This window comes from Patagioenas fasciata, chromosome 12 (genome assembly GCF_037038585.1).
Source record: "Patagioenas fasciata isolate bPatFas1 chromosome 12, bPatFas1.hap1, whole genome shotgun sequence".
Taxonomy (NCBI): domain Eukaryota; kingdom Metazoa; phylum Chordata; class Aves; order Columbiformes; family Columbidae; genus Patagioenas; species Patagioenas fasciata.
In genome coordinates, this window is record NC_092531.1 from 12,814,570 (window position 1) to 12,832,419 (window position 17,850).

At 41.2% G+C, this 17,850-nt stretch overlaps 1 protein-coding gene across 1 annotated transcript in view; it reads left to right on the top strand.

Moving 5' to 3' along the window:
• The first annotated feature begins 3,293 nt into the window (after positions 1-3,293).
• The window catches only part of PRTG (protogenin), an 85,773-nt gene continuing 71,216 nt past the window's right edge, over positions 3,294-17,850 (top strand). Inside the window, exons 1-2 of the mRNA XM_065847692.2 lie at positions 3,294-3,384; positions 4,219-4,521. Coding sequence (XP_065703764.2) covers positions 3,318-3,384; positions 4,219-4,521 — 370 coding nt within the window. The 5' untranslated portion in view covers positions 3,294-3,317. The remainder of the gene's footprint in view (positions 3,385-4,218; positions 4,522-17,850) is intronic.

A 17,850-nucleotide genomic window follows, 5' to 3' on the forward strand; every position in this document is an offset into this window, starting at 1 on the left:
AAGCTTCACTTACAGGTGAATTTTCAGCTCCTTTCTTTTTCCCGAGTCCTGCCTATTCCCTGTCTAGAGATGTTGGTAACACCTCAGAAAAGTGTATAAACATCATTGTCACGAGACTTCATTCACCTTTGGAAAGTTCCTCTCTCTCCTTGCTGGTTCATAATGGGATCAAAATGCTGCATTGTCAATCTGATTTTTAAAGTCTTTCTTTTCATGAAACATACAAACTGGGTTTGCCAGGGCTGAGACTGAGGCTGAAATGCAGCATAAGGTAAATCAGGTTATTTAGAGACAGCAGCCTGGACAGCATGCTGTTATTCCAGCTGTTGGTAGCACTTCAAAGAGAGCTCTTACTACTGACTTGTGGTTTAAGGCACTGAGGGGCTGACTGCTGAAGTATTGAGTTATTATTTAATTGAAAGGTGTGCGCAGCTTGTTTGTAGACCTCAAAATCTAAGAGAAAACATAGAAAAGAGTTTATATGGGTCTGAAAAGAACCACAAAAACTGGTAAAGCTTCCATAGTTTCCAACATACACCAAAACTACAGACTGAGTTAAGCAAAAAAGTCTTTGTTGGTGACAAAAGAAAAATTGCTGCCCTGCAGCAAAGTAGCCACAGCTTTGTTTATGCTGGCTGGCAATATTTTGTACTTACCCTGGACTGCTGTTCTGGCTTTCTCAAGATAATGGTTCTGTGAGATGGTTAGTCAAGTAGGTAATTGTGTTTATTGGCTCTGTATTTACTAACATGGTGTATTTGACAAAGTTATGGTGGGCAGCGCCTTTAAACTGTGGTTCAATGGGTTTATCAGCTTGCAGTGAAGTATGAATTTAGATACATTATCGCAAATCTGCACTCTCTCTAATCCAGTTAATTACTGGAAAATGTGTTGAAATAATGACTTCTGATGAATTAAGGAGGGAGAGTTTATGCTCATCTAGTTATAGGACTGCTTAATTCTAGTAAGGAATTTACTATTTGTTTTGCTCAACAGAAATGTGGAAATGGAAATACTGGTGTTTGCAGCTGCCCATACCCAGGCACAAGGAGCACTCCAGTGGGAAGCACTGTTCTTCGTTTAGCCATTTAAGACAAATACTGCATTTGACCTCATGAGTCAAAACCTCCTGCTGGCACAGTGTAGTCCAGGGAGACGGTAAAGCCGTTTCCCTGCCACAGCAGAATACAGCAGTGAGCACAGACGACACAGCTAATGCAAACCAGCCCACGAGTAGGACTGCAACTTGCTCGCTCGCTCTCTGTTGACTTTTTTTGGTCCCTCGGTGCACCGGGACCACCTCCTGCTTCAAAAAGGGCTGGTGAACTGGGCAAGGAGGTGTCCCTCCTGGGCTGAGGGGGGTAGTGTCCAGTGCTGGGCAGTACGGCCGGCACAGCCACCCGCTCGTGCCGCTCGGAAGCAGCACCCTGCTGCGCAGAGCAAATGGCTGCAGGGAAATAACGTTTCGTCTAACCAGGGATAGGTTCAGTCTCTGCACCGACTGACCCAAGCAGATGGCATAGAAATGTTACTGAATAATGCATTCCCCATTGGTGTGTTTGTCTTCTAGAGGTGCTGAGGTCATCTAGGAAATCTCAGATTCAGGTCACTCTGAGAAGGAGAGTTTAGCAGGAGACACTACAGTACCAGCATGAGCTATAGTTGCAAGTTGTGAGTTTGACACAAGAAAGAAAGAATGTTTAATCATTAATATTAAAAATAATCCAAACAAAACTTATTGTGATACTTTTTTTCCATAGTTCATACTTTTGTGACTGGATAAAGTAAAATACTATGGAAAATTCAAAAATACTGAGACAAGTGGACCCTGTTTCTGTATTCACTCTGCTTTGGACACCAAAGTGGTGCATATGCAGTTCTGCTCTGCAAAGTGACCGTGAAACTGCCTGGATGCCTTTTGGGTAACTGATTTGCAGGCAAAGCAAATCTTTCCTAGTTTTCCCAAAAACTTGTGCTAAGATCGAACAAGCTGAATTCTTCTGATTGTGTGTTTTTGACAAGTAAGGAAGGCTTTCGGAGGGGTCACCGACTGAGATTGTAGCCAATCCTGATGATGATGCAGCAGAAGAGACCTAGTTTGGCTGCCAGCTCCTGGCTTTGTGAGCTCTGTGGTGCTGGCAGGAACAAAAAGCAGTAAAAACTTGCCTGTCACTGAAGTCAGCAGCTCTTACAATGAATGCAAACTGGGGGCAAATCTGCTGAGTAAGAAGATGCCTTCTTCCATGGTAGCTTTAGAAACCAGAACTCTGAACAGCCAAAAAGAGCTTAGAAATCAGTAGCTGCAAGCATGGAGCAAAATCATGGGTGAAGCTGAAGGTTTAATGGTAGTGGCAGCATTTGCTTTGATTATATTATCCATAGGCTGTTGTTTGCAGTTCAGGTTGCACTTTGGCAAGCTCTGTTTTGGGCTCAAGGCAGACAAACTTGTGGCTGCTTCTTGCTAGACACAAATAAAGGGCAGCTCATCCCTGGCAGAGCCCTGTCCCGCAGGGCCATCTTGAAGTGGTTTTATTTGTGCTGTCAGTGAGAATCATTGACATAATGGCACTCCATTTCTGATCCATTCCCATCCTCATATTCAAAACTTGGTCTGCATGTGTAGGAAAGCAGGTTTCACCTGGGGGTGGGGATGTTCTCCCAAACCCGACCATTGCTGCACCTGCACTGGGCACTGCAGGGTCCACTGGTGGATGCTCGGGTGGGCATCTCTAGTTTTGGTAAAGCCAGATCTGGCTAAGTGCACGTTTTTGCAGCTGCTCGCCGTGCCGCTGTGGAGAGCACTGCGGTTTGTGGTGTCCAGGGCACCCTGCGCCCCGGGGTAGGCATGGCCGGCAGCTCCTACCCGCCAAATGCCGGGCTTGGCAGGGCCGGGCTGGTTCGGGGCTCTCCCGGTGGGAGCTGCTGTCGGGTCCCGGCGTTGCCCAAGGCGCCGCCGGCTGGGAGTGGCCGCGTCTTCGGGGCATCGTCGGTGTTCACCCAGGGCGGGAGGGGGAGTTCGGGCTCAGATGGCGCCGGACCTCGTCGCTCCTCGTGCGCGGGGCCCGCGGGTCCTGCAGCCCCCCGCCCCGGAGTATTGTCCGCAGCGGTCCCGGAGCCCGCCCCGTCCAGCGGCGTCCCTCCCTCCGGCCCTGCCCCTCGCCCTTCTCCTCCCCAAAGGCCAATAGAGACGAGATGCGGAGAGCAGGGCTGGGACGGGCGCGCCGGGGCCGCTCCGGCCGTCCCCTGTCTCCTCCCCTCGCCCGCTGACCGGTCTCTCTCGCGGCGGCCGGCGGGGCATGCCAGCCGCCTCCCGCTGAATGGCGCCGCTCCGCCGCCGGGCGCTGCTGCGGGCGCTCCTGCGGGCGCTGCTACTCCCGCTGCCAGGTGAGTCCGCCCGCCCCGCGCCCGAAAGCCATTGTCCGCTCGCGCCCCGGCCCCGCTCCGCCGCACGTGGTTTTATTTATCCGGCACCGGCGGGAGCGGGAACCGGCTCCGGCCGCGCGCTTTGTTCGTGCCGCGGCGGAGCGGGCGGCGTGGAGGGGCTCCCGCGTGCCCGCCCCGCCGACAGGTGGCGCGAGCGGGCCGCGGGGCTTCGCTCCCAGTCGCGCGGTGAGTGACCGTTAATTAGCCACGCGCTCGCGGCGTCGCGAGCTGGGCCGGGGGCTCTCAGGCGCCGGCGGCGGGATGTGTGTGAGGGGCGGTTTGCCGCACCCCGCCCGCCGGCCAGGGGCTTTCGCTAACGAGTTCTTGTAAAATTAGCCTTTTACGACCCGCCCCGCTCCGGCTCCGTTGGCAGGCTTGTAAAATTAGCGAGCGGCTCGGGCGCCCCGCCTCGAGTGCGGCACCGGTCGCACCTGTGTGGCGGCCCCCGCCGCCCAGCCGGGCTCAGCAGGGCTCTCCCGACCCCCAGCGCCTCCCGACCCCCAGCGCCTCCCGAGCCGAGCCGCTCTGGGTTTCCCGCTCCTTGACACGGTGCGTTTGGGAGCTGGGAAGCAAACGCGCGGGTGTTGCACAGCCCGATGGCTTTGCTCCGCTGGAAATCAGTACCAGAGTTTTCTCAATTTTCTGAGTTTGGAGGGCTGAGGGACCTCGGAGCCTGTAATAATGATAGTTTTACCTCATGCTGTGGGTTTAGCACAGTAACTCACAGCTCACAGGTGTGCTTGGTAACTTGCACGTCTATGCTTACAGGCAAAAATCTTTTTTTCTCTCTCTTAGGAGTATGGTGCTTTAGTGAACTGTTTTTTGTGAAGGAGCCCCAGGATGTTACTGTCTCAAGGAAGGATCCGGTGGTTTTAGACTGCCAGGCCCGTGGTGAAGCTCCTATAACTATTACATGGCTGAAAAATGGAGGCAAAGTGTCTGAAAATGAACGGATCTACACTTTATCCAATGGCTCGTTATATATCAGTGAGGTGGAAGGAAAGAAAGGAGAGCTGTCTGATGAAGGATTTTACCAGTGCTTAGCTCTGAACAAGTACGGTGCCATTCTCAGTCAAAAAAGCCACCTCACACTAGCAAGTAAGTTCCTGCTATTGTTCATTAACCTGCTCTTGAGCTTGTGACAGCAGTTCCCTGAATGACACACAACAATCTATCGTTTTGATTGTGTACCTGAAAAGGCAAATTATGAAAGCAAAGAGCAAGTAAATTGTGCGGAACCTTAATTTTCCTTTAAACGTGTAAAGATTATAAGCAAAACTTGCAGTGGCCTCTTTTTGGGTACCTGAAGTGACAGGAGTGGCACAGCCACCTTTGAGACCTCTTGGGCAGTGGTACCTTGTGTGGGTGGCTCTTGTGGGTCCCTGGTCTCCACAGCAGGTGGTGATGCAGAGTCCTGCTGGCAACCTGCTGCAGAAGTCCTGGGTCTTGTTTCTCAAGTGCTGTTCATGTAGCCTTACAAGAGTTATCTATGAATCTGATTTAAACAATTATTATTCCTTGTTCACTAGCTTGATGTTGGTGTTGTGCCATCCTGGGGCAGGGCAGAGCTGGCTGTCTTTGGAAGAGGGAAGGGTTTTCTGGGCAACCATGAGGGTTAAATTACCAAGCCCTTTCCTTTCTGACACGTGTGTTAAGCTGAGCAGGTGCGGGTGCTGCCCCATTTGGAACTGCTTCGGGGTCCTCTGGAGCCAACCGTAAGGGCCTGTTATTTGGTTCCTCTAGGAAGTGACATTCACGTTTCTAGGGTGACTCGCTACTACTGGATGAACAAAATAGTTGTGTGTAAGTGCCTTTATGGCTTTAACAGCCTGACCCTGAGTGTGTGTTGCTTTCTGATTTCCTAGCATCTTTAAATGTATTGAGCGAGGGATGTGCGTTACGAACGGAATGCTATGCCTTTTTCCATGCCAGTGCAGAGCCTTGCCAGTAGGCTGCTTCTACAGCACTATTTTTTCTGCTTTCCAAAAGTGCACAGAGTCATTTCAAAGAAAGTATAACACAGAGAGTACACAGTTTATGTAGTCTTCTCATGTTTCCTCTGTAATAGGACTTAACTGATTAACTTAATCTAATAGGAAAAGGCTTCCTTTGACCTCTTCAACCCTGTTCTTAGTAGTAAGCTGCACAAAACTGTGGTGCTGGTAGCTCTGTGGAAACTTGACATTAGTTGTAGATTGCAAGTTTTACCAAATTCAGTCTGAAACTAGTTAATACAAGTGGTACATTAGCTTACATTACAAAATCTCTGAATGTTAACGTTTGTTAGGTTTTTTTTGGTGTGCTTCTGAACTTGTTATAAAAATTGTCCATAAAATACCCCCGGAAGACGTGAAATACCTTGTTCAGTGAGCTAGAGCGTTGAGCAGTTGAAAACCAGCCTGGAGGGAGGTGGCTCCAAATAAGTGATGAGTTTTTCACATGCTGTAAGAAGCTGATCTGTGAACTCTCGATTTCAGAAAACTGGCTAGTTATTACTTTGTGTCATGGCATCTTACATGCAGAATTAATAGACCAAGCAGTTCTTGGATACTTTTGATAAAATGATGAAAAATAAAGTATTAATATTGTGGACATTTACATTCACATCATTAAGTTTCAGAGAGTCAGCACCATTAATAAACAGAGTAAAGAAAATCTGTCTTAAGAGGAGAGGAATTTTGTTGTTGTTAATAAAAAGAAAGCAAAGCAGTGGCTAGTGGATTAATTGTGTAGGACTGTGGAAACTTCAGGGCTTTTTTAGGTCTAAGACATTGCAAGATGAGCTCTGTGCTCAATATCAGAGAACTTCTGGCATAGAAAAGAGCACTATAGTCATACAACATAGTAATACACTTGTGGTTTTATTCAGACAGTACTGAACATTTATAAATGTTTGTTTCTAGCATGCATGTTATTTCACCAGAAGGATGGTCTAATTTTGTTTTGGTTTTGATAATGAAAAGTTTTCACGAAGGAAGAGTTGAGAAGCAATAGATGGCATGGTGTGGAGTGAGACTCTTGTTTTGCAGACTTTTCTGTTGGTGTTTTTTTTTTTTTTTCTTCCCCTTCCCTGTAAGACTGTGACAAAAGTTTTCTTTTCTTCTTTGAATACAATGACTGTTGGAGAAAACTGGAAGAGATAGTGGATCCATAATGATCACAGTAGGTGTTGTTGACTTAGAGATTAAGTGGTTAACTAGTGGCCAAACATGAAGTTATCCTAGGTAGCAGTTTCTTCTTTTTTAGTCATATTGCAATCTGAATGGTTTCAGAATGTCATCTTTGCTGTAAAGCTGTGAAATAAGGCTGTAATTTGTATTGTTACATTTTGAACCCCATAAAATAAGTGCAAAATTAGTTTTATATCTCATTTTGAACAATGTTTATGCCTGCTATCATGAGCTGATCAAACTTCGCAGATGTTTTAAGTGAAATAAAGTCTTGTGGGAGATTTTGTAGGCTTATAGCTTTGTTTAGAAGTAGTTGTTGGTTGCTGCAAAGGCAAATTACCTTGTGATCTGGGTACAGAAGGAACTATACATATTAAACAGGTGGAGAATAGGCATTAAATGGTCATTCTTTCTTCGGGGGAGAAAAGCAAATGCTCTCTTCAGTTTCTGGTAGCAGCAGGGTGCAAGGATGTTCTTTTACTTTGCCTGGTCAGAGCTTTTGCCAGTAAGCTTATCTTTTGCTTCAGAATTGTAATGTTTAGTGTTGCGTTTGGAAATCAAAAACTTTAATGTGTCTAAGAGTGTAAGATTTGAACACACAAGGAGATCAGGTCTTGGTTTCTAAAGTTAGGAACTGGAAGCTGAAGGTTGCACTCTTAGCAAGAATTCCATTATTCATGTGCAAATTAAGAATTCACAGGGTTAAAAGGTTAGAAACTGGCCAGGATGAGGTTTACCCTTGTGATAAAGAGCAGATGACCCTCATTCATTGGCCAAAGCTTTCATGTAGCTCCTCTGCAAAGTTAGTGATTGCCATGAATTGTTCTTGAGGAATGCAGAAATTCAAATGTGAGCAGGCCTTTCCTTAAGTGTCACTATGGAGCCTTATCTCCCGAGCACATCAGAGTAGGTCTGAAGGGACAGGGTTCCTCCCCAGAGGCCCCAAGGCTTTGCTTTCCTGTTGTTCATCCATGCACAAAAGAATTTGACTAATTTAAGGCTTTTTTTCGGCGAGATCCCCCTACTATTTTGAAAGGAAACTGTAGGGCTGACATATTGCTTAGGTAAAAAGAAATATTAGTTTCAGTACATGCTTGTAGTTGCTTCCAAAGCAGGCTGGTTGATGTGTGGGGGAGAGGAGGAGGTTCCAGTGTGGTGCTTTGTGAGGCAACATGTGAGGGTAAAATGCTCATAGTGAAGAGTATGAGTTACTCAAAATTCAACTTACTGCTGCCACTGCTACTAAGAGAGGTCTCTTTTTAACAAAAAATAAAAGGAATGTAGACTGTGGAGAAAGTCTAAGCACTTTTGGTGCAACTTTGAATTGGCCAAAAATAAACAAGCTGAGATTTTTGCATATGTGCATTTTTAAATTATGACTATTTATCCACAGTTAACTAAGATTCTGTCTAAAAATAAAGCCAGCCTTCCAATAAGATAGTATTAAGATAAAATGGAGAAGGTGGATCATGTTCCGAAGTAAGTAACACGGGATTTGGACAGTGATTGGACAGGATGCTCGTTGTTTATTTCCTTTTCACAAAAAGTGGTAATTGAAATCTTCAGATGGTTGGATAGGATATATACAGCTGGGTAGGAGCACTCCCAGATAACCTGTTTTCCTTTTGTAACTTGGCTGAATTGATTTTAGTGTTTGTGAATTACAGGAAACATAAGCCAAAATATTTGTGTACAGGTTTCTACAAATCACAGGAGTGAAAGGGTGTACAAGCACAAAGAAGGTTCTGGGAGCATCCTTCTGGAGGGAAGCTGTGTGTGCACACTGCACGCCAGTTTGTGAAATGCTGGGCCTGTTACATGTAGCAGGCTATACTTTGTGAAGAGTGTAGTTTTGCTTACCTGCTGTGGCAGTGATGTGGCTTCTGGTCCCACTGTCATGCAAATAATTGGCAATATTTATGTTTTGATATCTTAATAACACCTTTTGCTCTGCTTTTAAATATTTACACTTAAGAGTGCATCCAGCTGAGACTTATTCTGTACTGTGGCAATCATGTTTTCTTTAGTAGTTCCAGCTGTTGGTTCCTACTTTTGCATTGTGCCCTTCCTTGTGTGGGCACAGCTGCCTGTGTTGCTAAATGAACAGGGAACTGATCTGGGTTAAAATAATATAATTAAAACAAAATATGGTGTTTAACCCAAATGAGTTCCCTGATGTGGGATTGCACTGGTGTAACTGAGAGGAATTGTGTGGAGGTGGAAGAACATAGTGGGGACAGAGGAAGGCTACTGAAACTTTGTTCCAGAAATCAGTATTCATCAAACTACTGCCTTTATGGAACATGTCTGTAGGCATATATTTTCCCTCTCTACTAAATTTTAAAGTTAATTTTAGTATCTTGCCTTAAATGAAGGGATTAATAGCTGTGATCTAACAGTATTGTTTTCATTTTGTATGAAATCTGTCAATTAGGATATCTCCCAAATGCATGTACAGTTCAAGGGTATTTTTAATTATTTGAAGCAGTAATGGAGAGAGGAACAAATTCTGAGACGGAAAGGTAGGGCTGGGGTGCAGAAGTGTTTTTTGGCTGAGGTGGAAGTGGAAGGCAAATGGCTGTTGGTAGGCAATGGTCTTGTATTAAAAGAAGTAGCAAAGTCTTAATGCTGTAGAACTGGTGTGGTTGCAGTTTGAGGAAGCTCTTGGTTTAGGTTTTTATAGTGGCTGCCTTGTTGCTATTGCTTTCATTAATTGATTTGAATGTCCTGAGAGGAGAATCCATTTCTAAGCCAAGAATGCTCATGGCTGATCTTTGGTGAATTTAAAATTCCAGTATTTAAGGCAGGAGGACATTTAATGCCTTAGCTGGCAATGTCAGTTGATAAGAGTGAAGAAGAGCAGTAAGATTTTTTTTTTTCTTTATCTGAGGTACACTGAAAAAACAAGAAAACTGGGAAATATTTTTCTTCTTAACTTTTTTTCTTGTAGGACTTTCCTCTAGAACTCTACTAGACATATTTTGACCTGACCTCCTACAACACGTTTACAGAAGAAATTGTCAACATCCTTTTAAGACAGAATCACTACTTTTTTTTTCCTTCACTAGAGCATTCCCTATTCTTTCAGTGGTGACTGGTCTGCACTTGTAAGAGCTCTTCACAGATGAAAGGATGGTCTTTTATATTGTTGCCGGGAGAAAAAAAATGTATGAAACCTTACTTAGTGCACATGAACAGTGTATGTTTCCAAAACTACATTACTGGAGAAGTGAGCTTTTTATGGGTTTCCTCAACACCTCAGTTTCAAATTTGTGTCAAGCATAATGCCAAACTGAGGCATTTCATGCCCTGGCTTTTCCTCCTAGCTAGTATGGCCAAAGCTGTTACAGTTTTTACTAGTTTTCATCACTATAACTTTACAATGTATAAAGTTTTTACCAGCTTATTTTTAAAGGAATGCTCAGTCTTACTGGCAGTGTGCTCTGTAGCTAATAAAACCTTCACCTATGTGAGAAATGTTGAAGGGAAACATGGTATCATGCTAGAAGCCGTGGGGAGCTGTGACTAGAAGCACTCAATTCTTACCTGGTGCAATTTCTATCTATGATATATGCCCTGAACTATTGAGATTTCTACTTGCAAAGCAACGTACGGCAGCAAAAGATGCTGCTCTGTTCTTGCAGTGTGGTACTCACCCCCAGTGCTCCCTTTCTTCCCCCTCCCTCTCTCTCTGCATTTCTTGGTGTAGAAATTGTTGAAAGGGCATTCAGTAAGGCCCCCTTTTGTCAGCCAGCTCTGATTATCCCAAAGAAAAGGATCTCACTCTGAGCAGTTGTTTGCCTAGAGACTTCTTGTCACGTCTTCACAATTTAACAGCTGTGGCTATTGATGGTGTGCAGAACAATTTAAGGCAATGACAAAAGAGAATCTCAGAGGAAGAATTTAAAAGTTACTAAGCATTTTCCTACAGAAATACAGTCATTTCCATTGTTGGACAAACTTGTGCTTACTTTTTGTGTGTTTTGCTCAGGATTTTGTATTTTTCCACATCTTATCTTCAGAATTTTGGGTATAATCTTTTGTTTAGTTTTGCATTGTTTTTTTTTTGTTTCATCAATAGGGCCAGCTGTTAAATTGGGATTGATTACTTCCACTCTTTATAACTGGTAATCACCACCTAAGTGAAAAAGTAATCAACAATGTCAAGTCTCCACATTTTGTTGAGTAAGTGTGGGTTGTATGGTCAACATTAGTTACTAGGTTCAACCTCTATGTAGCTTTTAAGCAGCAGCATTTTAAGCACTATCTATGTTTTAAAGTTGATTGTGTCAACTGTTGAGTTAAAGCAGGGAAAAAAATGGTGATTTGTGTTGGGAGTTAGAAATCTGTCTGTCAGCCTTCCAAAACCACATCTACAGTGGAAGCATTTTTATGTTTGCATGGATGAAGTTGTTGCTATTTTAATAGATGGAGATAAACAGCAGACATAGGAAGGAGATGGTTGTGAAATCACTGGAGTGTGGAGAGTTTGTCTGTGACTTACTTTATGAAATTATTGTAACCTCCTCTTCTGTGTTGTTTGTTCTGTATCTAAAAGTTTTGGAGAGAGATGACCTTCCTAATATATTAGAAGAAAATGTAAATAAGCAGTACCAGACAAATTTTCGTTACTGCTTTTAATTTGTTTCATAACTCTCAACAGTAATTCTGGTTAGTTTTGTTTGTTTGTTGGTTTTTCCAATGAAATAAAATGTGATCTCCTTAGGTGAGCTGAAGTTGTTTGGTTTTTTTTTAATAATGTGAATTCTCACAAAGGCAAAATAAACTAGGTGGCATCTGGATAATACAGTTATCATCTCGAGGCCCCGTTCCAAAATGCTTGTTTCTCAATTGCCTGTCTGTTGGGCATCTGCTAGGAGGTTTCTGACACATCAGTGCATCTGCAGCTTAGGGGAATAGGATCTAGGTATCATTCATCTCAGATGCATGTAGATCTGCTGTATGCTCATGAAGTTCACTTTCTGTCATTTTTGGGTTATGATAATATGAAACAATGTGCAATCTTTGTATTTTATGAGGTAAATATTTCAGGGTTACTGAGTCTTTCTGGGCCACTGTTAATACTGAAGAGCTTTTATAATAAAACTCCCACTGTGATCAGCGTATTGCCTGAGTTTGACTGATGGGAAAACTGTGTATTTTTCAGTAGTTAAGCTTGAGGAAGTTACATTTGCTTCTAGATTGGACACTTTATTGTAGCAATTGTGATATTATTCAGTGAGTGTCTTCTCACTGGATGTCAGAGCAGCAGAATGCAATGGGAAAAATGAAATACTGAAAATGAACATGTTATAAAAGACATAGGAGTGCTGACAACAAGCTTTATATCCAAAGTTGTTATCAGAATTTAATAATTAATTTGAGGCAAGAGTTGCAATATACCAAGATACTCCTTCACCATTTCTGGAAGGCTTACTGGGGATTTCACTACTGGGGAGGGAGAAAGTCAGAAAGGAGTTCAGTTATTTAATGTTCTGTAATCGTGGTTCTTAGGTTTATACCTGTATAAATTGATATCCTCTTCTGACAAAAGTATTAAGAATACACACTCCCATAAATTATTTGAAAATGATCGCATTAGGTTGTTTCTATACATAATCAAAATTTTGATGAAAGGAATGACTTTTGGAATAAGAAATAAATGGAAATGCACTGATTGTAAAGTTCTAGCAAAACTGAGAACAGACAAGAACTTTTGTTATAAAACTAGAAAACAGGTAGAAACCTCGTTAAGTAGAATTTCCTGCGGTCATGGATGTGGAGGCTTGCGAGGCTCACAGAACATGTGATGCACTCTGTCTCAACTCCTTCTAGAAACCTGTCCTTACTGTTTAGGATTGTTAATAAAGGAAAAAAAGCATGAGGACACAAGGATGCCGCCCATATCCTACATCTCTGTGGTTGCAGGCAATTTGTTTGATGAAAATGTCTCAGAAAATAGAAAAATAAATGCAACTTTAACGTTTTCACCTGGGATATTTCTTCCTGTCACCAAATCTTGGCATTAGTTTAAGCTAATGAGTGTGCAAGAAACAGCCAGGTCATGTAATTTTACTTAATATAACAGAAAAAAAAATGATTTAAGGAAAAAAAAAAGCCAAAGCCAAAAAAAAAAAAAAAAATCTTAGAAAACTGAAAATCCAAAGAGCAAGGCTTCTATTGTACAAAAATATTTAATGATCTGCAAGTGTGGAAGTCCTGCCTTGGATGCCTCAGTAGACACTAAACTGTCCTCTCAGTGGCCATTTTTAAGGGACATGGCTACATGAGAAAATGCAGCTGAGCTATATGCTTTGTTAAGTCGTTATTTAAAAGAAAATAATAAAAATCTCACCCGTCCCTTGCATAAGCAATAATGATCAACACTATTTCTCTTAGGACCTTACAGTTACACTTTGACTTCTATTTTACCAATTTTTTCAATGGTAGAATACTACTGAGGTAATCACCCCTCCAGCCTTTGCCAAGACTTGTGTTTGAAAGAGGTGCCTGCTGCAAGAGCTCTGGTAAGATTCTCCTGGACAGCAAGGAGTAAAATTGTTGTTTTTGAATTCTGACGGAACTCTGTTGTGAAGAGTACAAATCTAAGTGCAGAGAGAGTCTTTGTTCATTCCCAACTATAGAATCTTAGGAAGAAAACTGCCTACATACTGCCAGATATAAAGGGACTGGTTGTAGGATGGGGTTTATCTCAAAACATTGCATTTCCATGTATCTGTATTCAGATGTGGAACATCTTTGCAAAGCCTACGTTTAAGTAGATGTTGGAATGGGCAACAGATTCCATTCTGTGCAACTTTATAGTTCTGCCCAAATTGGTAGGCGTTTCTGGATGGCAGCTTTAGGTGAGACAAATGCAGTATTTTAGAAAGGAGAAAAGAGTTTGTCTCTAGCTACAGGCTACACTGCATGGTACACTGATGGGAAAGCAGCAAAATTTACTTTGTGCTAGTTCTCTAGCCTCAGAACATGCTAAAATTATGATTTTGGATTTCATAATTACAATGATTGCCTCGTCTTAGAAGCATGTGTAATGGAAATTTGCTCTTTAGCTCTGAGGTGCAGTAGTTCCATTTTGAAATTATTTGTGTATGAGAGACAGGTTTGAAAGAAATAATCACCTGACTGAACAGGGGGAAAGGGTATGTAAAAGTTATTACAAGCATTAAACATGTGATCTTGTGTTCTTATAATACATAGCAAGGGGGAAGTTAAACTAAGTCTTTACAGCTTGTATATAGTGATTGTGAATGTTGGAAACTGGAGGGGATTCTGTGAACAGAAACAACTGTGTATCTTCAGATTTGCTTTTTAGCATCTTCAGATAATAATCCTGTTCACACTGATTGATTACATCATTCATTCTCATCTCAGTAGATCGGAATTTCTCATGCAAAACCCTCATGTCTTAATGATATCACTGGCAAATGGATAGAATTATAAAAGTAGAAAAAAATGTGGGATTTTTAATGTATCAGTGTAATTCTACCACGTGTGTACTAGCTCACCTTTGGATACCTTGCTAGATACACGACTCAGTTTAAAAATCTTACATTACACCAAAGATCTCTTTGAATCTTCCAGTCAAGAGGGTTTTGAGATTTGATTTTTTTTTTTAATCTCCTTTGAACCATTTCAGATTAAAGACAAAACAAGATAAAATAGGATTAGAAAAAATAACTCACTCTTCTATGTCTCAATCTTTGCAGCAATTCTTTCTCATGCAAAGTAGCAATGGTCAGCCTTCTCTTCTTGCACTAAAACCATGAAAGTCATCTATCAGCCTGCTTACAAAGTGCGATTGTTAGTTCTTCTAAGCTGTGTTGAGAGACACTTCCTGTACACTTTAAAGTTGAGAGAAAAAAAACATAAATAGGAAAGCTTTTAATTTGTTTGCTGATCTGTTCTAATATTCAAAATTTTCTTGTAATTTGTGTCCTCTCCCATGTTCCCACTCTTTTCTCTTTTCCGTGTCAGGTGTAGGCTGTTTTTGCTGTATGTAGTCAGTTTTATTTTTCCTTTTTCTCTTTATGAATTGTCATATATATGCTATATCATTGTTTTGGATTTGCAAAACTGCTTCTGGTGACCCCTGTTTCTTATTCCTGTCTGATGACTTTCCAGTGGAGCTTATTTTCACAGCTGTGGCAGAGGAGAGAAATGTCGTAAGATACTTTGAGGTCAGTTTTGACCCCAAATTTAGATGAGGTAAAAATGATTCAACAGGAGTAAAATATCTAGTCTCAAGTGGTTTGTCTGTCACTTCTAAATCAGATAGTAATTATGATCAAGAAAAAGCTGTTTTGATAGCCGTTACAGTGTATAATAAAAGCAGCTCAGTGTTACACGGTATTGTTTTCTGTTTTACAACTTGTTACAACTGGAAGTTATCAAATAAGTCATTATGTTTTCAAAGAAATTTAAAATTAATCTTAAGGTCTTTGAACATGCAGAAGAGTTTAACAATTTTTTTTTTCTTACTCCTGCTTGTGGAATCTTCAACATATTAATAATTGTTTAGGTAACTTATCAGCAAATTAACTAGTGTAAATTGTTAAATTACCATTTTACTGTCCACATGAAGATCTCTAGTAAACCTGTAATAACTGTAACATGCCTCAGGCAGAGCTGTGCATTATGTATGTTCTTTGTAATGAGAATTCATTGACTTTATGAAGCCATTGGCAGACATTTATCATTTTGTTCATTAAACTTGTCTGTGACATCCGGCAAATTGATGTTAACTGGAAATATTCTCTGGGAGTTCTGACATGATTGTCGTTTTGCCTGAGGAGAGAGAAACTTTGTATAATAGCGTGTCCCAAATTGTAAGGGCGAAACTTCCTTCTCCCACCACCTCGCCAAAAGCATAAGTGAGTGTACGACCAACTCTTTTTTTAATCTTGCTTTTAATGCTTGTTTATGCAAGCAACCCTGTGGCCCACAGTTTGCAAGCAGATTTATCACTGATCTTCAATAGAGGCTGAAAGTGGATACTGCTTTTATTTGTTCAGCCTGTCTGTTTCAGGAAGGCAGCTCAATTTTATCACATGACCGAACTATTGTAAAAATGATCATAATGCAGATCCACAGTTCTCTGTGCAAAGTGGCTCATGGAACCAGTACATGTGAGTTCATATCCAGGTGCATTAGCGCATGCTCTCAAAATTAATATTTTGGTTATTTAAGAAGGGGAGATGTTATAATTGGGTATGAGGATGTTTTGCTCGGCTTTTGTTTCTCACGAGTAGAATTTTTTTTAATTCCAGTTACTATTTTTCTTTTTCCTTTTAAGGGTGTGAACATTATTTCTAGCAAAAAATATGTTTTCTAGTGTTTGGAATTCTTGAATACACTAAACAATAGGTAAGCGTTGATACAGAGTAAAATAAATTAACTATGGAATTCTTGGTAGCATTGATGGGAGTTTTATGACATTCCCAGCACATGTAATTTAGTACTTGTTTTTAATGGTCATCATCTTTACCTGGTGTTTACCTGGTGTTGCTCATTGTTGATTCACATAAAATATATGGTTGATAGATGCTTTGTAGAGCAGTGCTTCATTTGGTCTTTCAAAATTACTATGTTTTTAATGATGAACAATCTCTCATTCATTCTGCTCTTGAGCACTCAGTGTGGAAAGAAAGATACGCTTTTAATACCTGGCTGTGTTTGATTCCTGTGGATAGCTATCTCTGATAACGGTAGAGGTTGTTCATAGGGTATCTGCCCACCTGCTAGTGTTCCTATTGTGCTACCTGAATCCAACTGTATCGGGGATCTTTGGAACAGGAATGAATGTACTAACACATTTTGGCATAACTGACTAAAATATTTATGAATGGGCCAAAGATAATACTCAGATTGTAAAAACGTCTAAAAATTGAAGATCTAAAAATCCATTGCATAAAATTTTGTCTTTTGACAGAAGGAGTAAAGCAGTTGGCTCTTTAAAATATATTGTGTCTCACAACATAATAGTTCACTGGATTAAATGAATTTATTGATTTCTGCTTCTTTACTGACACACATTTATGAGCAGTTTCTTTGGCACCATGGACACATGTCAAAGGTCATAACTTTCCTTCACTGTGGAAGAATAAAAGCTTTCAGATGGTGAATCCCTGAAATCCACACAGTGCTTTATTCTACCCTCACCCCTAATATAATTACTGGTTTTGCATGACTTTATTTAAGTAAACAATAATAATAAAAAATATGCGCACTAGATAAACTCCTCTACTTATCTATCATAAAATAACAGTAGGAAACTATTTCTCTGCACAAAAGGTGATATATCTAGTCTGCTAATAGGTATCATTATGGGATTCACGGTATTATATTAGGTTCTTTTCTAGTCAGATTTTATTGAAAATAGTCAATTTTAAGAATATTAAAAAATAAACATCTCTCATGAATAATTTTGTTACACTTCAGTTTAGAAATAGTATTTCTTTCCTTTTAGAGCTGTGCCAAAGGCATCGTATACTTTATGCACCAGAGGTGATATTGTTGATACTGGAAGCAGATTCTACAGAGAGAATGGAGCACATTCAAAAATCTGTGCTTTGTGTTTAGATGAATGTTTATAATGCTGACATTTTCTTTAATGCCCTTCATTAGTAGTAGCCTGTGGGATTTTTGGTCTGTAGTAGATCTTGAAGTCCACTGATGACATAAACATGAAGTTATTAAAAACCAAACTGCACTGGAATATAAGGAAGCTTAATCAGTCCACTAGTTTGCAAAAACAGAACAATAAATCATGCTTTAAACATAAATTGGCTGACAGTAGTTCTGAAATTTCGGAAATGTAGAATTTGATGCAGTTAATGCTGCCTCCCTTGTGCAGTCTGTGATGCTCCTCTGATTGATAACCTGGCAGAAAAAAACCCCCAACTTATCTAACTAATGCAGTTAGCTGTGGTGGTTTGAACTGTCTGTCTGTGTTATCTGACAAGTGGAAGAGCTGGCTGGAAGTAAATAGGCAGGAGTAGTGGGGATTTGGGACTATCTGGGAAGAGTTTGTCGTCACATTTTAGTGTCTACTAACTGGTAGATTAGCTCTGACCATCTTAAATGGCAGTGTGAAGGTAACTTTACTCCAGTGTTATTTTGATTTAAAGTCATCCAAATGTTTGTGCTAGGTAAGGTGAAATAGGTTCGAATTGTTAGTGGGGATTGGCTATAGTCCTCCTAGCAGGGCTGTTACTGAAGGAATATCAGAGCCTGG